Source organism: Poecilia reticulata, chromosome 4, assembly GCF_904066995.2.
Source record: "Poecilia reticulata chromosome 4, P_reticulata-male-v2, whole genome shotgun sequence".
Taxonomy (NCBI): domain Eukaryota; kingdom Metazoa; phylum Chordata; class Actinopteri; order Cyprinodontiformes; family Poeciliidae; genus Poecilia; species Poecilia reticulata.
The window spans coordinates 20,963,418-20,985,712 of record NC_088833.1 but is presented as its reverse complement, the minus strand read 5'-3'; the positions used below and the strand labels follow the sequence as shown (position 1 = coordinate 20,985,712).

Genomic DNA, 22,295 nt, shown 5'->3' with positions numbered 1-22,295 from the left:
TCTCTTTCTGTACTCAGCCTCTGCCTACTCTCTCCCGTCTCACCTGTAACCTTTTGGCTAATCAGACCAGGTCTTTAGCTCCAGCATTCATCCTCAGTATTTAAACCCTTCTCCTGCTCACACTCCTTGCTGGCTCTTTCCATTTAATCCTATTATTTCCCTGTTGCTTCCCCATTTTAGCATGCTGACGTTTGCTTTTGTTCTGCTCTGGCTCCCTACATTCCCTTTGATTTCAGTAAATCCCTTTACAATCTCTCCCCACCATATCTTTCAAATCTTATTCATATTGCCATTCCCTCTCGCTCCCTCAGATCATCCTCCTCAATCCATTTCACTGTCCCCTCTGCCCGTCTCACCACCATGGGGAGCAGAGCTTTCAGTCGCTCTGCTCCCCAACTATGGAACTCATTACCACCATACCTTAGAAACATAAAGTCATTATCAAATTTTAAAACCGAACTCAAAACACACCTTTTTAGATCTGCCTTTTCCACATGACACAATTGGTTTGCCTGATTTTACATAGTTTTTATATAGATACATTGTTTTGTTTTATTTATTTTTATCTATTTTTAATTGTTACATTTTATTTGTTTCTGTCACAGTTTTTTTTTACTATTGTACGGTGTCCTTGAGTGCCAGAAAGGCGCCTTTGAAATAAAATGCATTATTATAATTATTAAATTTTCAGTTTTACCATTAAAGAAAATTCAGCATGATCCGTGCTCCCAGCTCCTGTGTGCATTGTGGCCCATCAACAAACTCACATTTCATGACAAAAAAATGAATGTTCTATTAAAAGTTTTGTTTAAAAATCTTGAGACATTTGTTCTGAGGCTGTAGGGGTAGCAATTTGCTTTCTTGTGAAAACTACCTTTGAATTAAAAGACTGAGAAATGTTGATGTTTTAGGTTAATGTAAGTTATTTTAAATATCACAGAACTCTAAATGTGACTAGAATAAATATGTAGATTCAAACTATCACAATTACCCTAAGAAGTTTATTCAAATACCAAAACAAACTTTAAGGTATTATTTTTATTGTCAATCTTAGAACAGCCCTTTATTTGGAATTTTTTCATTTAAAATAAAAATAAGATTACTACAGTAGTGTCAAAGAAGGACTCATCATCACAACGCATGTGCGGACAATGTGTGTGACCTTACGACACAACAGACGTACATTTAACCTCACAGTGTGACATTCATGTGTGACAGGGGACACTTGCCACTCCACCGTATGTGGGTTATGGTCTGGTTGCTACATTCCCCACTGCTTTGAAAGTCTTCCCCTTTCTGAGGAATCCAAATTTCTTCCAGTCCACTGAACTGTGCAAGAAAAAGGAGTTAAGGGCAAACGATACAGCAACACAAGGTTGGTGCAATGCTGTTTTGTACTAATGAAGTGTCACGCACCCCATGAGTCATGCAAAGGTAAAACTCAGTCATCCAAATATTGACTTTATGTACTAACTGAGAGCTAGCTATTTAAAGTGGGAGCATGTGAGCCAGCACTCGGCTCTGGTTGCCCTAGACTTCCAGATAAAACAGCAAAAAAGAGTTCAAACACACATTCACAATGAAACTCTTATCACTGTGGTTCCAGTCTGAACCACAACTACACTGCTGTTGGCTGAGCTGTGGGAAGAAGATAAAACTTTGGAGTGTAAGATTGGGAAATCACTGCTTTGGCTTACAGTTCCCCACATCTGGGTATGGGGAGCTTTGTTTGAATTTTGTACTGAAACCATTTCCAAAACTTAGAGTGGATGTCTAGAAAGTGTGTGTGTGTGTGTGTGTGTGTGTGTGTGTGTGTGTGTGTGTGTGTGTGTGTGTGTGTGTGTGTGTGTGTGTGTGTGTGTGTGTGTGTGTGTGTGAGAGAGATCCTTTTTAAATCAAAAAGGTTTCCTGTGATTCTATAAGGTGACTAACAGAAAAAAAATTAGTGAGGAAGGGAAAGTTCAGAACAAAGCTCACAAAGCCCTGAGATTCTAAATAGAGATCATGTCGTGACTATTAAAACAAAGACTAATGATTTATGACCTCCAAACCTGATCTAGAATTAGGAAATAGTCATGAAAAGATTAACAGACCAGGTGGCTTGTCTAGAGGCATCTAAATCCCTTCAGCAGTGGGCTGAACTGGGAAATGGATGGATGAGTGACAGTTTGATGAAGGAGGCAAAGCAAGAAGGGAAATTACACTCCTCTCTCCACTTCTTCCGAGCCTCCCATCCCCCCCACTCGACAGTCTCTCATCCTTAGTAAGGAGTTGTGCTCTGAGGTATTTCTTCTCAAATTACCTAAAAAGAGACATCCTCTTTTGTTTTGGCCCTTTCTCTTCCTCTGCCTGCCCTGCAGGTTAATTCTACTTGTCAGATCAAACAGGGAGCAGACCCACACAACACCATAAATCTCTTCAAAAATGCTGCAGAAAAACTTTGCAAAGAAAAACTGCTTCACAAAGTGAGAGAGGAAGGAAGAAGTAATCAGTCTGCTCCGAAGCCAACGCAAGACAAAGAGGTCTTGTTCAGAGGATCTGGACAATATGGTGTTCAACCTCATGCTTAAGTTAAACATGAATTCTCACAGGCCTGAAAACAACACCATGACATTAGTTCTGTTACCAGGTAACCTGTTTACTGTGATGCAAGTAAACAGGCTAACCATTCAGTCTAACAACACAGACAGATCCTCACAGTGACTGACTCGTAGCTTGCACCTCACACACCTAAAGCCGATGGTTTGCAGTTTCACCGGTTAGACAGCTTTTCTGAACCCTGCCCTGCAAAAGCAGCCAATTGACATCTCACACGAATGTTAACTTCGTCTGACAAAATATTTCAGTCCACGAAGACATGATTGTAAAATAAAATTCCACAATATCGTCAAGTCTTTGAGGAAATACATATCATAGTTTATGCTGCTGCTTCCTTAACTTGTTAAGGAAGCGGAAATGTTTTGTTCATTTAAATAGGAGTTTAAAGAAAAAAGAAATTAAATTCTCATGACTAAAATGAAATTTTCAGAATTCATAGAATGTGCTGGATTTCTGCAGGTCAGTGAAGTCATGAACTGTGAGCAGCAGCTTCTTCTGCCTCCACTTTAGCAGGCAGATAGGCAAGGTTATGAGATAATCATACTCCACACAACATTCAGGTATATTCATTGCTATTTTTTATGCGAAAGAGCAACACAGACTCAGCAACACAAAATGGTACATAATTGTGAAAAAGAAGAAATAGATTTTTACAAGCATGATGTCAATTTGCACTTTTTTACACACAGTTTCTGTTTTACAAGGTTTGTGGCAATCTTTAAATTACTTTTTTTGCCTTTCTTTCAAGAATGGCTTTCCCCATATTTGGGGATTGAAAGACTAAGCTTTTTCCTGTCAACAGATTCTCTCAACTAAGTGAATCTATGCAGCTTATGCACAGTTAGTAATGGATGATTCAGCTGGTTCACTGAATAAACCACTCCTTACCCAGCCTGTCAGACAACCTCTTCTTGGCAAGCTTGAGGTTTTCCCATGTTTTCCCTTCATAAGAGGATGAATTGAGCAGCGCTTTGTGTGATTTTCAAAGCTTGAGAAATAGTAAAACCTAACTCTGCTTTAAACTTGCTCTAAATTGTCTAATGTCTTCCTTAGTGCTTATTATACTGTTTGTGCAGTAATGTTCAAAACAAACCCACCACCCATCAAACACAAATAGGGAATTTATATGTTAACTAGTTGACATCTGAAGACATTTGGTTAAACTGGATTTTAATTATGGTGGACAAAATAAGGGATATACGTGCTTCCCAGTCTTCAAATTTGTCTTCACAAAAAAAATGTTGAAAAAACATGTCATTTTCTGACCACTTCATAGTTATGCCCATCTTTGTAAAATTCCTATGTGGAATTTGGGATATGTGGGAAGTCGAAGGTGCACGATTATATTTGAATAGTCTGTGAATAACTAGACTGGACAACAGTTTCCGTCCATTGTTTTGTTACTTTCTGTCCAATTTAACCTCTCAGTAGTAGAGATTAAGATAATAAAATAAGATCAACAAAACCGCACGTGCAACCAACAGACATCAGCAACCCAAATGGCCTAACATGCCACAACAGGTGAACATGTCTGATAAAAAAAAACACCAACACCGAGCACATATGAAATATGTGATTCAACAGTGCAGTTTTAACAGCAGAAGTTTCTAAAGGTTTGATGACATAAAAACCATGGAAGGAATACATCAAAAATGGGAAACAATTCAAAGCTAATCTTGAGATTAACCAGAGAAATTCATTTTTCTGTGCTTTCTGTTTATAAAAGGTAGAACAAAAATATCAATTTCTAACATGCTGGTTTTTTTAAATTAATATCAAACATAGCATAATTGTATGCATTTTATAGCTCCAGCTTTTCCTAATGAGGATTAATTTAATTATTCAGCAACTCAGTTTGACTTCCACAAGGATCCATGTGATGTTGTAACTGATTGATGTCAAAAGGCCACAGTGACTGTTTATTTGAGTTTAACTTGCAGCAGAGTTTAATAAACGTGTAATCAGATTTTTGGACAATGTGCCTTTTGAACAACAACATAGTAGAATTAGAAGCCAAGAGGTTCAACAGAGGCAACTGTGCACACATGCGTACATACACTATGCCTGTATGATAATGCACATGTTGTTCTGCTTGTAGGCAGTAGGAAAAAAATTGGCAACTTAATCAGTCTAACACTAGGCCTGCTCTCTGTCAGCTGACTCTTCTATGCTGAAAAACTCATGTATGACCTCAGGGCTGCTAGCCATTCTACCAATATCTTGGTAATTCAAATCAGTGTTTTTTAGTATTTCTGTGGTGAGCAATCATTCATTATTTAAATAGGTGAAGTGCATAATTAAATAATTCCTATATTTTAAAGAAATCCTCATTTGCACCAAATACATTCCCATACACACAATATGATGTCACCACTTGCCACTTTGTTGTAAAATATAAAAAAGACAACATGTTTACCAAGCCAACATTTTAATCTGGGTTTACCATCTTCTATTAAGAAAACAATACAAGACTAGCATCAGTAAAACCATAAAAAGCGGAGTAAGGTGACTACAGACGGCACACATAGAACAGCATCTTGACAGGATATGAACATAGTCTACAGATATACAGCCAAAAAAGACATTTATGGTCACTGTCATAAATTCCAGTGTCTGTAAATTTTCGGTCTAATTCGTATTGCCTTAACTGTCTTTCTCATCATCATCCTCAGCACTGATCTAAATGTTGCTTAGCATATACTGTGTGTATATATATATATATATATATATATATATATATATATATATATATATATATATATATATATATATATATATATATATACACACATATATATATATATACACATATATATATATACACACACATATATATATATATATATATATATATATATATATATATATATATATATATATATATATATATATATATATATATATATATATATATATATATATATATAATGTTTATACTAAATAAAAATAATATAACCATACTGTAAAACATCGGTTCCCTAAAACTCTGCTCATGTTTGTGTTAACTGCACACACAGTTCCACATTTAGTCAGGTCTTTTTTTGGTTGCTGAAAAGTTTCTACCAATATTACAGTTCTCACTATGTACATCCTTTAAGTGGTCACCATGACCATCTCTTATCTCTCGAGATATAACAACCTGAATGAAGACCACAGAATATCATATCAAAACCAACCTTCCTTCACACATTGCATTTATCATTGTGACTTAAATTCAAAATCCAATTAATTTTTTGCCTTAAACAATGCAAAGCCTTGATTAGAGAAATGACAAAGCCTAACTGACTCCAACAAAGCTTTATGCAAACTGACAACAGGTAACTTTGCACCTGCAGGAAAAATGTTTACTTGACCTTCAGTTAAACAGAGAAAATGTTTAATACTGATTAAGAGCTGTTGGTTTTATCTTCACTTTCTACAACGGCAGCCAAGTACTTACATTCCAAAAGCTCTGGGAACAGACACGTTTCAGCATTCTCATCACATCTGATGAAACACGATCAGGTTCATGAACCAGCTATGGTGCGTTTTTTGTCGGGAATTGGGCTTGGGAGTGGCAACAGAATTAAAAAGAAAGCTCAGGCCTAATTACAAACTAGGATAAGTCATCAAAAAGTAGTAGTTGCACTCTTAACGTTGCAGTCCTTTTCCTACATGGATTCCTTGATTACTCCAGTAGAAGAAAAAATATATATTTTTAGCTTTTAGCTGACATGGACTTGGCACTCTTTGATAACTTCAATTTCCTTGGGATTTGGACAGTTTCCGTTTATTCTGTTCACACTGAATATGTGTGTGTGCGTGTGTGTGTGTTGGTCTGGACTCATTAAAAGTAATAACATGGAGAGAGGAAATATGTCTGTTGCTTCTTAAAGTAAAATGTTATTGCAACAAGATAGTTTCCAACAAACCTCAAACATGATGCTAACATAAAGGCATTAAAAAACACATTTTTATTTATTTTTTTATTTACTAATGGAAAAGTACTTAATCAAACAAAGCAGTCTGTCAATCAAACAAAACCTCATGATCCCCTGAAGAGACTGTGGTTGGCCTAGAAGCCATATTTTTTGGCTTGGGCTTTCATATCCAACTATTACACAAATGCACTTCTACATCTGTAGACATGCACAGTGTGACCTGGTGAAATGAAACTGCAATGCTTGTGAATCTCGCCAGTGGATCTTACCTGCAGTATCCTGTGCCATTGTTAAAGGTCAGGCATGTTGCGTTGTTAACACATGGCGCCTTTTCATCCACACACTGCAGACCTGCAAGAGACATGAGTCATGTTAGACAATTAGAGTAACAGTCATTAATTTGCTGCTAAAGGTTCGGTCAAAATATTGAAAACAGATCAAAAATCAGAACAAGATAGCTTGTATATAATTAAACAGGCCCCTTCTAACTACGGAAATGTTTGCTTTAGCATGTTTTGCAGGTAAGATTTGACGATTCTCACAGTATCACAGTGCAACAAAAAAGTAACAGTGGCAGAAATATTGAGTTTCTTATTGAACCATTGATTTCCTTATTGAAATGCATCTGTGTTAGCAGGATGACTTAATTGTTGTCTACTCTGAATTAATTAAATGAAATTCCAATATGTGCTACAGGTTGTATTTAGAAAACCAACCATTGAGATTACGACAATTTGTTTTAACATTATTTTATGTATACCAATGTAAATGTGAGATATTATCACTTCAATACACAAGTATGTAACTTGTGTAAAAAAAAAAAATGATTTTTTTTACATCTGTTGAAACTGTCACTATGTCATGACAGTATGAGACACATAATCTGTGGGGAAAAAATCAAACTCCACTTCCTTCTCCAAGTACTCCAAGTGCTAACTAGATACAACTAATCAGAACCAATCAATCACCATCTCGTGTGGCGGTGCTCATCCTTCTCTCTCCCTCCCCCTCAGCTCTCTGCTACGCTGTGGCTTCTCCCCAGTCGTGAATGTTCAGGCTAATTAGCAAGACCACAGATGATGGCAAATACACAGTTTTCCTGTAATGTTAAGGTGTTTCTCTGCCACCAGCACACTAAGTAGTTAGTACACATGGTTGTTTGACAGTGCCAAGACCCTCCTCCTGGCACTGTCAATCAATCCTGGCTCTGATTGGTTATTCTTGGCTGGGAGTGGAGCATTTCTTCAGACAGCAATAATAAGTTCAAGAAGAAAGTGGAGGAAATTGATCTTTTCACAGATTATGTGTCTCCCATTATACTGTCACAAAATAAAAAGTAAGAAACGTAAAAGTTACATATTACAGCTTTAAGTGAAAAAATTTTTTCTACAAGGAGGAACATGCGAGCTAAAATTGAGTTAAAATTAAACATAGCATTGCCTGTTAATCCTGGAAATCTTTCAAAGGAAATGGTAAGATCCCAAAAGCCTGCTCTAAATCTCCTCTCTTTGCTTATTTTAGCAGTAACATTAGGCAGCAGACTGTACTCTCTTTCCCAGCTTGGCAAAGCCATCCTGGAACAAGTCATCAGCCACGAGCAAGCCGGATGGCTAGGCAGGGGGAAAAAAAAAAGATCCCGCTGAAGACAACAAAGGCCAACTATTCCCCTTCCAATGAAACACTTATTGCCAGACACATCAGCCATTGTGCCTTCAAGCCACCAGAGACACATGGCTCAAGAGGTCCTCACGCGCACCAGGCCAAGACAACATGCCAAGCAGAAGTGGAGTTTTCAGATTTTATTTATTAATTGTGATATAGCTGGAAAGCAACGCTTAATGGATGTTTTTTATTAAGAAAACTGGCTAGAGTTATTACCAGTAGTTAAAAAGTATTTTTTTCCTAAATAGCCTCTAATGTATTAAGATGCTTTTTTCAAAACACGTGGGCAGGTCAGCTGATTTTGAAGAAACTGTGTCTTCGCAAAACAGTCATTGCATTACAGGAAGTGCACTCAGCAGTTGTGTTACTTCCTGCACCTAGATTAATCTCAATGTCACTCAACTTAGGAAGTCCCTGTGATGACACAAACACCAATATTTGGGCTACTTCATGTACTTATGAAGTGTCAGACGTTTATTGCAAATGGTTGTGTATGAAGTATCTCTGAACTGCTGAGGCAGGAGAGCAACTGCAAACTGATGCCTTCTAGTGTGGCAAACAGGCATACCCATTTAGACATGGAGATACAATACGCAAACCCCTGTGAAATTTATAATCCTACAGCTATCCACACACACACACACACATGCACACACTCACGCATACACACACAAACTCAGCCTTTGCTACTACTAGATATCTTTTGAGTAAAAAAAAAAAGTGTAGGCTGCTGCATAATGAAAACCACAGAAAATGCTTAGCTATTTTAGGACTGCAGAAGTAGATCGTGCAAATACTGCAACAAGAATTTCTTCATCCTGGCAAAAGTAAGTAGAATTTTATTTCACTTTAATGTTTTCTACATCAGAACAAGACAAGTACATGAATCTATTAAACACAAATTCTGATAAATAGCAACCATTACACTAACATAAATAAACCACATTGTGGAAGTATTGAGTGAAATTATGGTTTCGATGAGTAAGTAGAATTGAAGTCTTGTTCCATTCACTGATCATCATCACGTATGTTAAAAAGAACAAAAGTCCTGATATGTTGCTGCTCTCAGATATTGAAGAATGTGGTAATTCAATAGCAAGATGGAAAATGCATCAGCAATAAGACGAACCGGTTAAGTTTTTCCTGGATGATAGTGAGTTTTAGGTCCGGTCTGCTCATATTGGTCAGGGCAATAACCAATAAAACATAAGATACATGTACTCCAGGTTCTTTAACAAAGTTATTAATTCTGAATCTAAGAGAAAACTAGAGAACATTTCACTAACCTTTAACCATCTCCCAATAAACTCAGAACTGAATCAAAATTCACAAAGTTTGATGTTTTTACAGGTCAAACATGGTTGGAGTTCTGAGTTTTGATATATTTAAATGCAACTATTCCGGTTTTCTGCATTTAACCTGCTCATTCCTTAATCAGTGCTGATCAAGAGAAACTGCCCAGTACCAATCAGCATGAATAATAGCCGAACAAACATCGCTTCTTTGGATGTGTTACATTGAAAGAGCATTCCCTGAAATTTTCAAAGCTCTGCCTGAAAAAAACATCCAATTGTGCTTCAGAAATACAAGGCTAATATGAACATTTTCAAGAGGCAATTCATTCCAACAGGAGGGGTAACTTTTCTTGCTTTTTCTTTTAAAGCCACAGCAACCATATGCCAACCATATGGCAATTACTGAGTCAGGGGTCAAATCTCAGGCTATTTGTCTGACTGGTATATCATATCCTCTCCTTGAAACTGCATCGCATAACTTGACAAAACCACAATAGCTAATAGACAAAGCAGGTAGAAAAAAAAAACATAAAAAAAGAAGCTAATTAAAACAATGCAAATGAACTTAATGTGCATAAACACACGTCCACAAACCTGACTGCTCTTCAATTTTGTCCTTGGAGAGATGTCTGACGCTGATGTAGTCATGCAGAATATATTTTTATCAAAGTTATTGCTGTTAAAATTACCAACTTGAGGTATGTATGGATCCACAGCAACACAAAATCTAATCTAGACAGAAATTCTTCTGGTAAAACCTTTATAGATTTTGAATTAACATTAGTCCTCTTTAAGTTGTGTAGCATTTCAAACTAGCTTTTCAAACATGTTGTTGCTGACTACAGCACCACACATGCTAGCCAGAAAGCTAAAAACACCCTAAGTAAGCCACACAGCAAAAGATCCAAAATAGACATGGATCTCTAGCAAAGAAAAAATCAAAATGAAGAAAAAGGCTTTATTTCAGACAATATGTATACTTTTTATGTCTATAAGTGGTTCTGCCTACAACATGAAATTCACTCTGGCCTTACAACTTTTATTACTTGTTACTTAGTTCATCCATTTTAATGAAACATAGATAAACAAAGAACAGAAGCTCAGACCAAAGGCCTTTGTTACCCCAGCAGGTTTGACAAGCTTCCGATTCTACCTGTTGTAACCACAGACGCGATAGTCTTACCAAATTTGGGACATCCTGCATAATACCACATCAGCAGACACATAAAGGTCAACGACCTTATCCTGCAGGGGTTACCAATGCTCTGACTGAACGATTGGAAAATGTTTCCAAAGCAGACTTATTGGAAAATAAAACAAGCAGGAAGTTCACACACTGTGATCCTGAATGTGAACACCAGCATTAGAGCTTTTTTGCATGGCTATTCTCACACCTCACTATCAATGGAGCACAGATAGAAGTAGTTCCCAGGAGTGAGAACCTACATTGGCCCGATCGACCAAGTCAACAGTAAAACAAAAACCAGACTGTGTCGACATTACCTGCCTGACTGACTTCAACCATGAAATGGAACCTTGTCATTTCAATAAAAGTCTTTATTTCTGTCTAACTTCCAGCTCACCTTTTAGCTTTGTGCACTTTTGGTCTGCATAAGTATGATCAACATGAACAAACTCAGTGAAAAGCGAATGTTAGTGTTTACAATTTGATGAGACAGAGGAGCCTTGAAGGAAGCCGACTGATAGTAGCTGGGTCTTGACAGATATTATCAGACTGCAAATAACAGATTACGGTTTGCAGTTGTCAATAACCTCCAGACGATAACATCAATGAACACACAGAATGTCAGGGTGGTCTGCTAAACTCCATCAGATGTTTTGACGACTGTGGGAAGGACATGAACACAAACAGTAGCATTTAAAAAGTTTTTGACCTGTTTCACTACACGTGTGCTTTGTTTAGAGCATAACATCTAATCATATTGTGTGGATAAAGATTCCTTTTCACTCAAGTATGCACACATTCCTGTTAAAATTTAAACTTTAAAATATGACATCATGCTGGGTGTATTATAAGACTGGTGGGCCACCAGGCTTTACTTGTGCCCCCACCAGGCTAAGCACTGGTTATTTATTTAAGTCTTTTTAAAATGTTTGCATTTTTAAGACTTTATAGTTGGTGTTCAAGTATTAATCTTCCAACATTATAATAACATGTAATTATCAAGTGTTATTTTCAAATTTCCTGACAACTTTAAACATTTTCTAACTCAAAAACACAACAGGCTGCTGGATGAATGATTGTCCTGGCAACCAACTACAGTGCTTAGCAAGTTTTCTGGGGGAAATCTTGATTATGATTGTAACTTGTATAACTTACGGTACTGCTTTTTCTTTGCAGTACCATAAGTCCTCCACAATTTCTCGAAAAGGAAACAAATCTTTCAGGTTGAAATATAAAAACAAAAGAAAAGGCGCAATAAGCTGGTGTCATAACTTTGTACACCCTTTAACTGTTACTTCCTGGAGCACATTTAGATTAAAATTCAGCATACAGTCTTATTTTGTTGAAGTCTATCAACATGGAACATCTGAACTTGATAATATTTGTCCACTTGAGACTGCAAAAGTTCAGCATTTCTATCAGATTGTGGGGTGAACTCTTGTCCAAAGCTCTCTTGAGATGACCTCCAAGATTTCCTATCAGATTTAGTTCTGGACTCTCTAACAAGGCAACTTCAAAGCTTCCCATTTCTTCAGTGAATTCATTTTTGTGTCAATTTGGATATTTGATTGGACTCAACATGATGCTGAAAAGCTAGATACATCTTCTTCTTGAGTCTTCTAGCACATAAGTTACATCTGCTACAGATAGAAAACATGACAGCAATATTTTCACTTTGGTGTCATTTTCTCCAAAAACTACTTTTTTTCCAGATCTGGTGGTTGAATGAAAATGTCTTGTTTTTGTGTGTGTGTGTGTGTGTGTGTGTGTGTGTGTGTGTGTGTGTGTGTGTGTGTGTGTGTGTGTGTGTGTGTGCGTGTGTGTGTGCGTGCGTGCGTGCGCATGTGTGTGTGCTTGCGTGTGATACGCCTAGTCAGTTTAAAATCACATCGTAGCCTTCTGCAGTGCAATCCAATTGAATCATGACTAAAGACTCCCACCTTTTATCTAGTATCTTTGTACAACCAGGCTATTTTGATGCTCTGCAACCTCTAAACTACTACTAAAGTTAACACTGGATACTAGGACATGTGAACTTTATTTCAGGTTTATCAAATTCACTAGAATTTTTACTTTGCAAGTGCAAAGTAAAGAGGACTAAATGCTGAGATTAAATCAACTAATGACACCAAAGTTATTTCAGTAGAAAAGCTTTACAGATTATTTATTTTCTTAGTTTGATGAGCTTCAAAACTAGGAATTTAAAAGGGGTGTGTACGTGCGAAAGTCACAGTATATCATCTGATTGCTTCAACAACTGCATTCTGAAAGCAGTTAATATTAGGGATCAGGAATGAAAACTACACACATATCACCCCAAAATCATAACAGTGGAGACAGGTTTGCTTACATTTAGAATAAAACAGAAATGGCAGATAAACAAAATTGTTCACTCTTGTTTCTATCGTCAGTTTATTTCAGTGTGACATTGAAATTATTGTCGTGCTTCATTTACCACCAACTATTCCCATAATGCGGATAATAGCAGAGGGAGGTTTAGCAAACCGCGTCGCCCCTGTTTTCTGATGGAGGACTTTTCTGCAAGGCCTGAGTTGTAATTGCATCAGAAAGCAGTTGTTCACTTAGAAAAGGTAACCAAGCAAAAATGACTACATGTAGAAAGTCCTTTTACATGTTCTAAAAACCTTCAAAAGCTAAAAATCAACAGTGCTGTATTTTCATAAGTTTTGGGTGAAAAAAATATAGGAAAAGAAGTTAGTACGACAAAGCCCTGTGTCAACAATGCAGTTAATCCATGTTTACCTAATTTAATCAAACCGGGCCCTCGCCCTTAATATTGCAACACCTTTTCCAGCAGCTAAAAGACAAATACGCGACACAATTTTTTGTTTAAAAGATTTTGTTTTTGTTTCCATCATTTCAAATAAGAATCACAGTAATTAACTAGGCTGTGTCATAAATGAATGTCAAGAGCTGCATGTTAAAATGGCACTTGTACGTCTTTAAATACCGCAGTAGCTCTTGGAGAAGAAATCAATGTTGTTACACTGTGCAAGTATTAAAACCTGCCACAACCTGTGCGATATATCTGTAATGTGGCATGCTGGTGTATCACAGATACTCTGAAATACGTGTGACGAATGTTTGTGGTATGAATTCTTCTACAGAGTGGAGATGCTTGTGATAATTCAGCAAAGCAGCTTGGCTTACATTGAAAAAAGATACCCCACACTGTGTGCAGCACTTTCAACACAGACAAATCACAGCTGAGCAGTTACTGTAGTCTTCCCAGTAAGCAGTTAGCTAGTTTGTACCAGAGACTACTCAGGACTACATTAAAAATGCTTTAGTGTAACAGCAGTGCAACACAACAGCTGTTTCATTTGCTCCTTCTAGTTCTTTAACATTTTTGGTGTTTTACTGCAATGTGACACCACAATGTCTTCGGCAGGATAGTAGGACGGACATCCTTTGCTGTTAAAAACAAAAAAAAACAACTAGCTCTGGTTTGCTCAATCCACAAAGAAATTAAAGTCATGAAGGTAAGCAGAATGAAGAAAAGAGGTTTTGAGCTAAAAGCTGTGGATTGATAAGAGGAAGTAATTATGAAACTGGAGTCAAAAGGCAGCGCACAAGCGGCTGTCGCTGACAACTGGCACATATCCATACAGGAGAGGGCAGGAAGTTGTTGGCGCTGAGTGAGGAAGTAACCCCATTTCCTGGAATTGCTCCACAAGCCTCTTTATCTAGCAAGGTAAAAAAAAAAATGTTGCCATGGCAATTTGCAATAAAATACTTTTAGCTCAGCGTGAAGTAGAGAGAGAGAGTATGAGAGCGAAACCTCTAACTAAACAGTATTACCCCGAAGGGAGCTTTGCTGGCCCACACAAACAGCACTGGGGCCAAGCGGACGATCTCAGCCTAAACCTCACACAGGCTTCAAGGTCTGCTGCTTCAGATTCAGGGTGGTGTCTTAACTGTACAGATAGATGAATGCCAGCAAAAACAGGTAAATCATGTGATTAACTGAGATGTCTTAAGCTAATTCTCTAGATTTTTTTTCAGAACTCTAAACCCTAATGTATTGCAGACTCAGAGTACAAAGGGTTTCAAGAATATCACAGCCTTTTGTCACAGAGTCTGTGATAAGTCACCAGTAACAATCAAAATGCATAAAAACAGGTCAGTGGTTCTTAAAAACTAAAAGTGTGGTAGAAACAAAGAACAAAAGAAAGCCATTAAGTTCGAGGTAAAAAAACCTAGTGTCAGTCGTGGCCCTGCTGCTAAACGCTTGGAAAACTAGGGAGAGTCTTAGCAGAATATAATGTTGGGCTGAGCTGTTTTTGAAACACCAGGACACCAGAGCATACTGTTGTGCACATGTTACAGTCAGCGTGCGTCAGAATGTGATTGGAAAAGCAGACAAAAACAAGGTGAGCAGTCCAGAGAAGGCAAATCTCGGGACTTTCCCCACCCTTTTTCATATTCAGAATTCTCCTCCACTCAAAGCATTATGTCTAATCATTTCTACTCTGTTTCAATCACGGTGGCTAAAGATGATACATAGTCTGCTATCTTATTATCTGGATGTTTTGATAAATTTTCACACACTCGGGCTACTCGGTCACCGCATTCCTCACCCACGTAGCTAAATGTATTAATATTTCAGTAAATATATCTGAATAGCCAGGATTACAGGCTGTGAGAAAATATCCAAGGTATAATTGTTACTATCTATTTAGCTATCAGTATTGAACACTTTACATTGAAATAGGTCATAAAAATGAATGTCTAATTGTACTTTTATGATGAGAACTATTAGCTAAATCAGAAAACATTCCCACTTCTTGTCTGTGGGAAAGCTTTTTGCCTTAAAGATTTCCCGTTCTCCTCCATGCTACAATCTGATGTGTAAGTCTGGTCTAAATTTCATTACCTTTAAAAAAATGAACTAATTTGTAATCAAAGAAACTTTCTAAATATGTGAAGGAAGATCCAACAAGCATGTTGTTTCTGGATTTTTGCACAACTATTGATAAATAAAAATACTAATTTAGAAGAATGAAATAACAGCATTTTTTATTCTGCCTTCTGGTATTAAATTATCAATGCAAAAGCAACATTACAGGTCTCTTTTGCATGAACAAACTGAAGAATTAAGCCCAACCTGTGATGTCAGTGTAGAGTTCAGAGAGGACAGAGATGATTATATTTTATATTACAACAAACAGCCACAATGTTACGCTCCAATCTGGAGGTCAGTAAATAATGCTGTCTTGTGGGCTGTTCAATGAAAATCTTTGTCTTCCAGAGCATAGGCCAAAGCTTGATGGAGATAAATCACATTTCACACCACACTCCGGCTTGGGTCAAATGGAAGTAAACCATGCACGGCACAATTGATGGCCTTTGTCGGTCTGCACAAGCAGCGCGTAACGCGCGCACAAACAGATACACACATGCATGGTGGCTTGTCTACTGTTCACACTGGGCTAAAATATGTAACCATCCACATGCCCACACCCAAAGAGTGGCACTATGTCGTGTGGCACAACAATGACACCAACGCTTGTTCAAGAAGGAGAACGTTGTGCACCTACTCGTGAGTCAAACTGCTTGTCCCCTGCCTCGCTAAGCTCTGAGGCACTCAGCTTTATCGCTTTGTTTTGTGTAATTATGAAAGCAATGACGGCATTAATCTTAGACTTTTCCAAATATTCCCAGCCATCAAACTTAAATGCTTTGAGATTATTGATTCCTTTTTATCTATGCCAGGCATATGTTCTCACAAAGATGCCCTAGAAAGCTTTTATATGCAAGAATGCAATGAATCAACAGTATGATTATACCATGGCTTCGTTTCACATAGAAAGATTTAATCAGTGTTGTTTGCAACACCAGAAGATGACTTAATATTTACACAATTACATATGATCTTAATTTAGTTTGCCAAGGGGGGGTTAGCTGTTTTCACTAATGAGAATAAGAGATGTTCACAATTTAGTCAGGACAATTCAAACTGTTGCTCTTCTTGCATAAACTTCAAAAATATCAGATGAATTCATAGGGAATGCATGGGAAGCTTTGGATGGAATGCACAGGAGGATGAAATGAATCTGTGTTACTTTCAACAAATACAACAATGGCCTTTAAGGACTGTTTCAGGATTTCTGTAACTGAAGTCATTCACATGATCCCCCAATGAGGGAAAAGAAGCATACATGCTGGCAGCCACAATACAAAAGGAGCAACTCTTTAATAGCCTGCACACCAAGTCACTGTCTGTATGTTCCAGAAAACTATGTGCTACATTCATACGTTAAATTATCTTGCAAACGTACTGCGGACGTTTTTCTTTACTGGTGCCACGCCCCACATATAAAGCACATTTTTTACAAGCTTGACCTTGTTGGATCTCTACAAACCACATATGACCATTCTAACAATGGAAAGACAATATATGTGCATTGTGCTTCCTGACCAAAAAAGCTGGCATATTTCTAAATAACAGTGAATATTCCAGAAATTTAAAACCCACAGAGGCATGCTGGCCCAAATATTTCACCCAACAGGTGAAATACCCAACCTGGAAAGAAGAATGATAAATTATAATGTATTTCTACAATATGATATTGTGAAGTTTCTCTTTCTAAAGATTAACAGGTTGTTTGTTTCTTACCACATAAAGGCTAAACTACACTGCTACTTTGTCTATGTCTTTGCTCATAAATGTTAGTGGCGTATACAAATTAGGATGAGGCATGTATCAAGCTATAACTTCTCTTTACCAAGTGCTTTTAATGGGATGTCAGAGAAATTGCTGAAGTGACTGAAGTTCATCTCCAGATTTATTAAACATTGATTAACACAGCATCCCACCTGTTGCTATGCACAGCCTGTCAGCTTGCTGAATGTCAGGTACTTCAGTGTTAAAAATATTTCCAGTCTCAAAAAACACATACAGTCCTGGTGTGGACATTAAAGGAATGCAACACGTCACTCCCATTAAGAAACTGTTTAAAACTCCACAGTTTTGAATCTACAAGTATATGTTAAGCAGCGGACTGCAGGCTGGCTACCGAAGCACACAACCCGCTAACTAAACAGATAATAAAGCTTTTTCCGCTTTTGTTACTCTGTTAAAAACATTGCAGCAGGTTTTAATACCCTTCACATTGGTAGTAATAAATTAAACAAGTCTGTATTTGAGCCTAAGTCAATAAATCAAATTCACCAAAATAAAGGAATGTTGTAGACAACTGTCATTTTGTATATGTCACCCAGTTTGAATACATTGGCTGAATGAATAAACAAATCTGAATCATCACCAATTTAACAGTATGAGCAAAAGTTGATTGCTGATTTACGCTTATAGAATAACTTTTACACTGAATGGATTCATCAGTTGTTTGCTAAAAAGTAGTTGACAAGAGTGTTTCAATCACAATTAAGGAGTCACTTCACATATTTTTTGCTATTTCCACTCAAAAAATGTAAACACTGTTCCATTAGGGGTTAAAATCTAAAGGTTGCAATAGTTTTAAATGGGACGGGAAAAGCGCAGTGCCTCAAACAATCATTAGCAGGTAAAAACACAGAAAATAGAAAGAAAAGAAAATCCCGGTGCAACGAGTGTAAGTGTGTGTGTGCGTGGGTGTGTGTGCGTGTGTGCTTAAGAGAAAGAAGGGGAGGGAAACAACAGAGAAGGGAGGAATGTCAAACACCAACAGCATTCCAGTGTTTCTCCTTGCACAGCCTGCAGCACTTCTATATTGTGTTTTCGTCCTTTGTGTGATATCACCATTCATAAGTAACTTATGGCGCATGAAAAAAAACCCAGCATGACCGAGAATAAAAAAAAAAGAAACACCAACGAACATCAATCAAATGTGAGCTAAATAGTTTCAAAGACCTTTGATGTAAAATATATTTAACCACTTTGGTACATTTGCATGAAAACTGCATAGCAACGTTTTAACTCATATCCACAGCAGTGTCACACTACACCCTGTGAAAATACAAAGCTGGCATAATCAGAAATATAAGAAAAATAGCAAATTAGCACACAAGTCAATTTCACACATTAAGAAGGTCCAACACTTGCATTATTATTATTATCCATAGATCAGTTCATTAAGGATCCTGGTCAGTTTGTACCCCACTGTGTACTAATGTGTTACCATTCTGAACCCATACAAACCCTTTTGTTACCATGTACTAAACCACGTTTATTTTTCATTGTAATTAGATACTTTACAAAAAGTAAGGACATAAAATTCTTCAATCTAAACTGTAATGAAACTTTGTTGTATAATTGAATTGTAACCGACTTTAAATTGAACTCTCCTTCCTCTGATTGTGGTTCTGACTCATGGATAGATCAGATAATGCTTCAGGATTATGAGCCCTGATCAAATCAAAAATAACTCTGTGTAACCTATATCTGATCAACAACACTTAATCAGAGTGGCATAATCACATTTCCTTACAGTAGACTATGATCAGATTTTAGAAAATTACTTTAAATCAGTGATTGCTAAAGAGGTACAAAACCTTCCCCCATTGGATAAGAACAAGTCAAAAGACTTAGGTATAAAACAGCCAATTACAAAAATATGAAATTGTTAAATTTCTTAGATACTGAAGATATTCTGTTATTCATGTTTCTGTTCGTGGAACCAGCTAATTCCAGTTGTAAATATGTCCTTTCCCACCATGTGCCTGAGGCCTGCATCTTAGGAAAATATGCAATTTTGATTATGTTATTTAATTATGCAATGATAATATCAGTTGCAATTAGTCCACATTTCCCTAAATTTTCTCTTTGTTTTCCCATCATCATCATCATCATCATCATCATCATCATGATTTCTCCACCACTTTCCATGAGTTGAAGTTTTTTTTCCCATCCAGTGTATGGGAAAGCTGACCCATACACAGTGAGAGTTGTTTCAACTGCCCAAATATGTTATTTGCATACAGATAATTAATGCATGTCACCTGAAATATAATAGCTTTAACAACATTGCATCCTTTACAACTGCAATAGTGCACACACTGTTGTTGCTATGATGATATATTGTGCAGATTTGCTGTAATTGCATTAAAATCATAAAAAAAGTTTTTGTTGTAAAGAAGGAAAACGACTTTTCCTCTACTTACTGCTTGCTTGATATGAGAATACATATTACATGCAAGTCACAATTTGAAGTTGGGGAGTGAAAGGTTTCTAACCTAACCCGATATCAGAATCCAATATGGCTGCTCTGTTTATAAAATCTACTAATAGCCAATAAGCAATAATGTACGGGGACTTTGTTTTGATTTGTGTCAAAAACACAGTAGTGTACAGCTCCTCCTTTGGAGGCCATTTTAGGATTATTTATTGAATTACTCAGTAAATACATCAAAACTATGCATTCCCTACTTACAGTCAATAGCTCATAAACGAATAGCATTTTTTTTTAACTTCTGAAAATCTGATAGGAGGTCAGGGAAATGGATACACGCTTTGGCGGGTGAATGGGGATAATCTTGTAATTCCTAAACTTAAAATGGCTACCTGTATAAAAGGACCTGCAGGACGTTTTATTGCTTTATGTGTGTTAAAGTACTTAAAATAAAAGGTACCCGAATTGGTAAAAAATCAGAAATCGACAACTCAGACCTCATAGAAAACCAGAAATCAGTATTCAAAAGTAAAAGTCTCATCCCCACTTCCAACTACGTGAAGGGATCATTACATTCACAAATTACATATTCTCTATAAAGCTGTGATTGTCTGCATGAGTATTTTTAAAATGAAGCAATCTGAATCAGTCAAAATCTGAAGTCAGACGGTCAGATCTGACCAGGTCAGGAGTGCATCGCTATGTTTCACCCTTCCTGCCCTTTTATCCCACACACTGTGAAGATGTGCACTTGACATTTAACCCAGCAGGTTGAAAACCTTACAGTGGTAGCTCACTGTTTTTGATAAGACAGAAAAGGCAAGGATTTTGCAGCATATGAACCATAAAACTCAAACAGTATCTGATCCATCGTTACTGACAGCTCTACTAATTCAGCACAGCAGCCTAATGAATGTTAAGTGTCCATTTTGAGGTTTTTTTTAGCTCCGCTTGAAAACATCTGGACAGTGGTGCAACACAGCTCAAGTTATGCCCATATTATCAGAATTAAACTGCTCAGTTATTTTAAATGTAAAATACATTCCTGTAACATTTTAGGAAGAAGGCAACCATTTTACGCACACATTTACAGTGCATGAGTAGGAGGTAAAAAAAAAAAAAAGTTTGGTAAAAGGTGTGAATAAAAAAACCACGCTTGCACCTATTTTTAGGCAAAAAGAACCATATTCACCGTAATGTGAACTTCCCTTGAAGTTAGAGGGTTATCTTAACTTTAGCTCAACTTCTTCTTCGCGTAACTATAAAGTCAGACAGCAGCACATAGGCGGTGAGCGAAGCAAAGTGATGCTATGCCTGCCCCGTGTCTCTCAGATGCCGAGGCAACAAAACGTGTTTCACAAAAATTATGAACTTGTGCCAAAACAATTGTACAATTCAACAAGTAGAAAACTTACCAAAAGTTAGCCGAGTGAAGTAGAAGACCAAGACTAGGGCCTTGCCAAGGCAAAAACCGGGTATGTGTTCCATATTTTCTGTAAAATCCACATAGGGCAGCCAGCCCAAAAGTTGAGCTGTCCCCCTTCAACGGTTACTTCTCAAAAAAAAAAAGGTCTCAGTGGAGGATTAACGCGAAATTTAAATGGTTTAAAATCAGCTTCAGCGGCTACTTACAACACCCCATTACTCGTCTACATGTGTTCTACGGGTTGTTTCTCTAAAACGGTGAAAAAAATACCCCCGTCAAAAAAGTTAACTTCATCTGCGTAGACACGGCGCTGAAAAAGTCTCGCACCTCTCTACGCTGCCAGAGCGCTGAAGTGTCACTACCACTGAAAAAAAACATATCCTTCCGCTGAAACCCAGGGGATCTATTCGTTAGATTAAAAAAGATGGCTAGTCTTTAAAATAACAGGGTCTTTGTATTTAAGGCAGCATTAATCGGCATTTTTAAAAAAATACACGGGAGAAGAGACATTTTGTCGTAGATAGGATGTGTAAAAGGTGTGAAAATATACAAGTAGTCGCTCTTAGTGTCGTTGTGGCGGAGGAATTTTTTTTCTCATTTTTCTACTTCTGGCGGAGTCTGGTATGACTCAAAGTTAACCCGTTCAATGAGTTTTCTTTCTTCTCTGCTCACCGTGAAATGTACGGTTTCCCTCGGTATTTTTTTTTAACACCTACGCCTTAAATGTCTGCTTTTAAAGTAACCTTAAGTTACCCTGATCATCACCATAATGCGCAGCCAGGGTTCATGTCCACAGTGAGGTGTCAATCACTGCTTCCAGGTAATCTGAGCTGCAAAAAAAACTGGAGTTTACATACAAAGTAGTGGTGGATTAGCAGACTAGAACATATAACAATGGTTGATAACTGCACTAATAGAGTCAATAAAGCTGTCCGCACACTACTAAAATAAACTGTTAGTATTTTTAAAAACTTGTGTCGCATTTTTCATCGTGTTAAAATTAACATTTCTGAGTAGAACTTGGGTAAGTTTACCAAACAAAATAAATTTACAGTGCGTTTCAAAAGCATAAACGTC

The 22,295-nt window shown here is 37.2% G+C and overlaps 1 protein-coding gene across 1 annotated transcript in view; it reads right to left on the bottom strand.

The window, feature by feature from the left end:
• The window catches only part of notch2 (notch receptor 2), a 50,462-nt gene extending 28,892 nt beyond the window's left edge, over positions 1 to 21,570 (bottom strand). Inside the window, 2 exon segments of the mRNA XM_008407101.3 lie at positions 6,788 to 6,869; positions 21,208 to 21,570. Coding sequence (XP_008405323.2) covers positions 6,788 to 6,869; positions 21,208 to 21,280 — 155 coding nt within the window. The 5' untranslated portion in view covers positions 21,281 to 21,570.
• Positions 21,571 to 22,295: the final 725 nt, after the last annotated feature.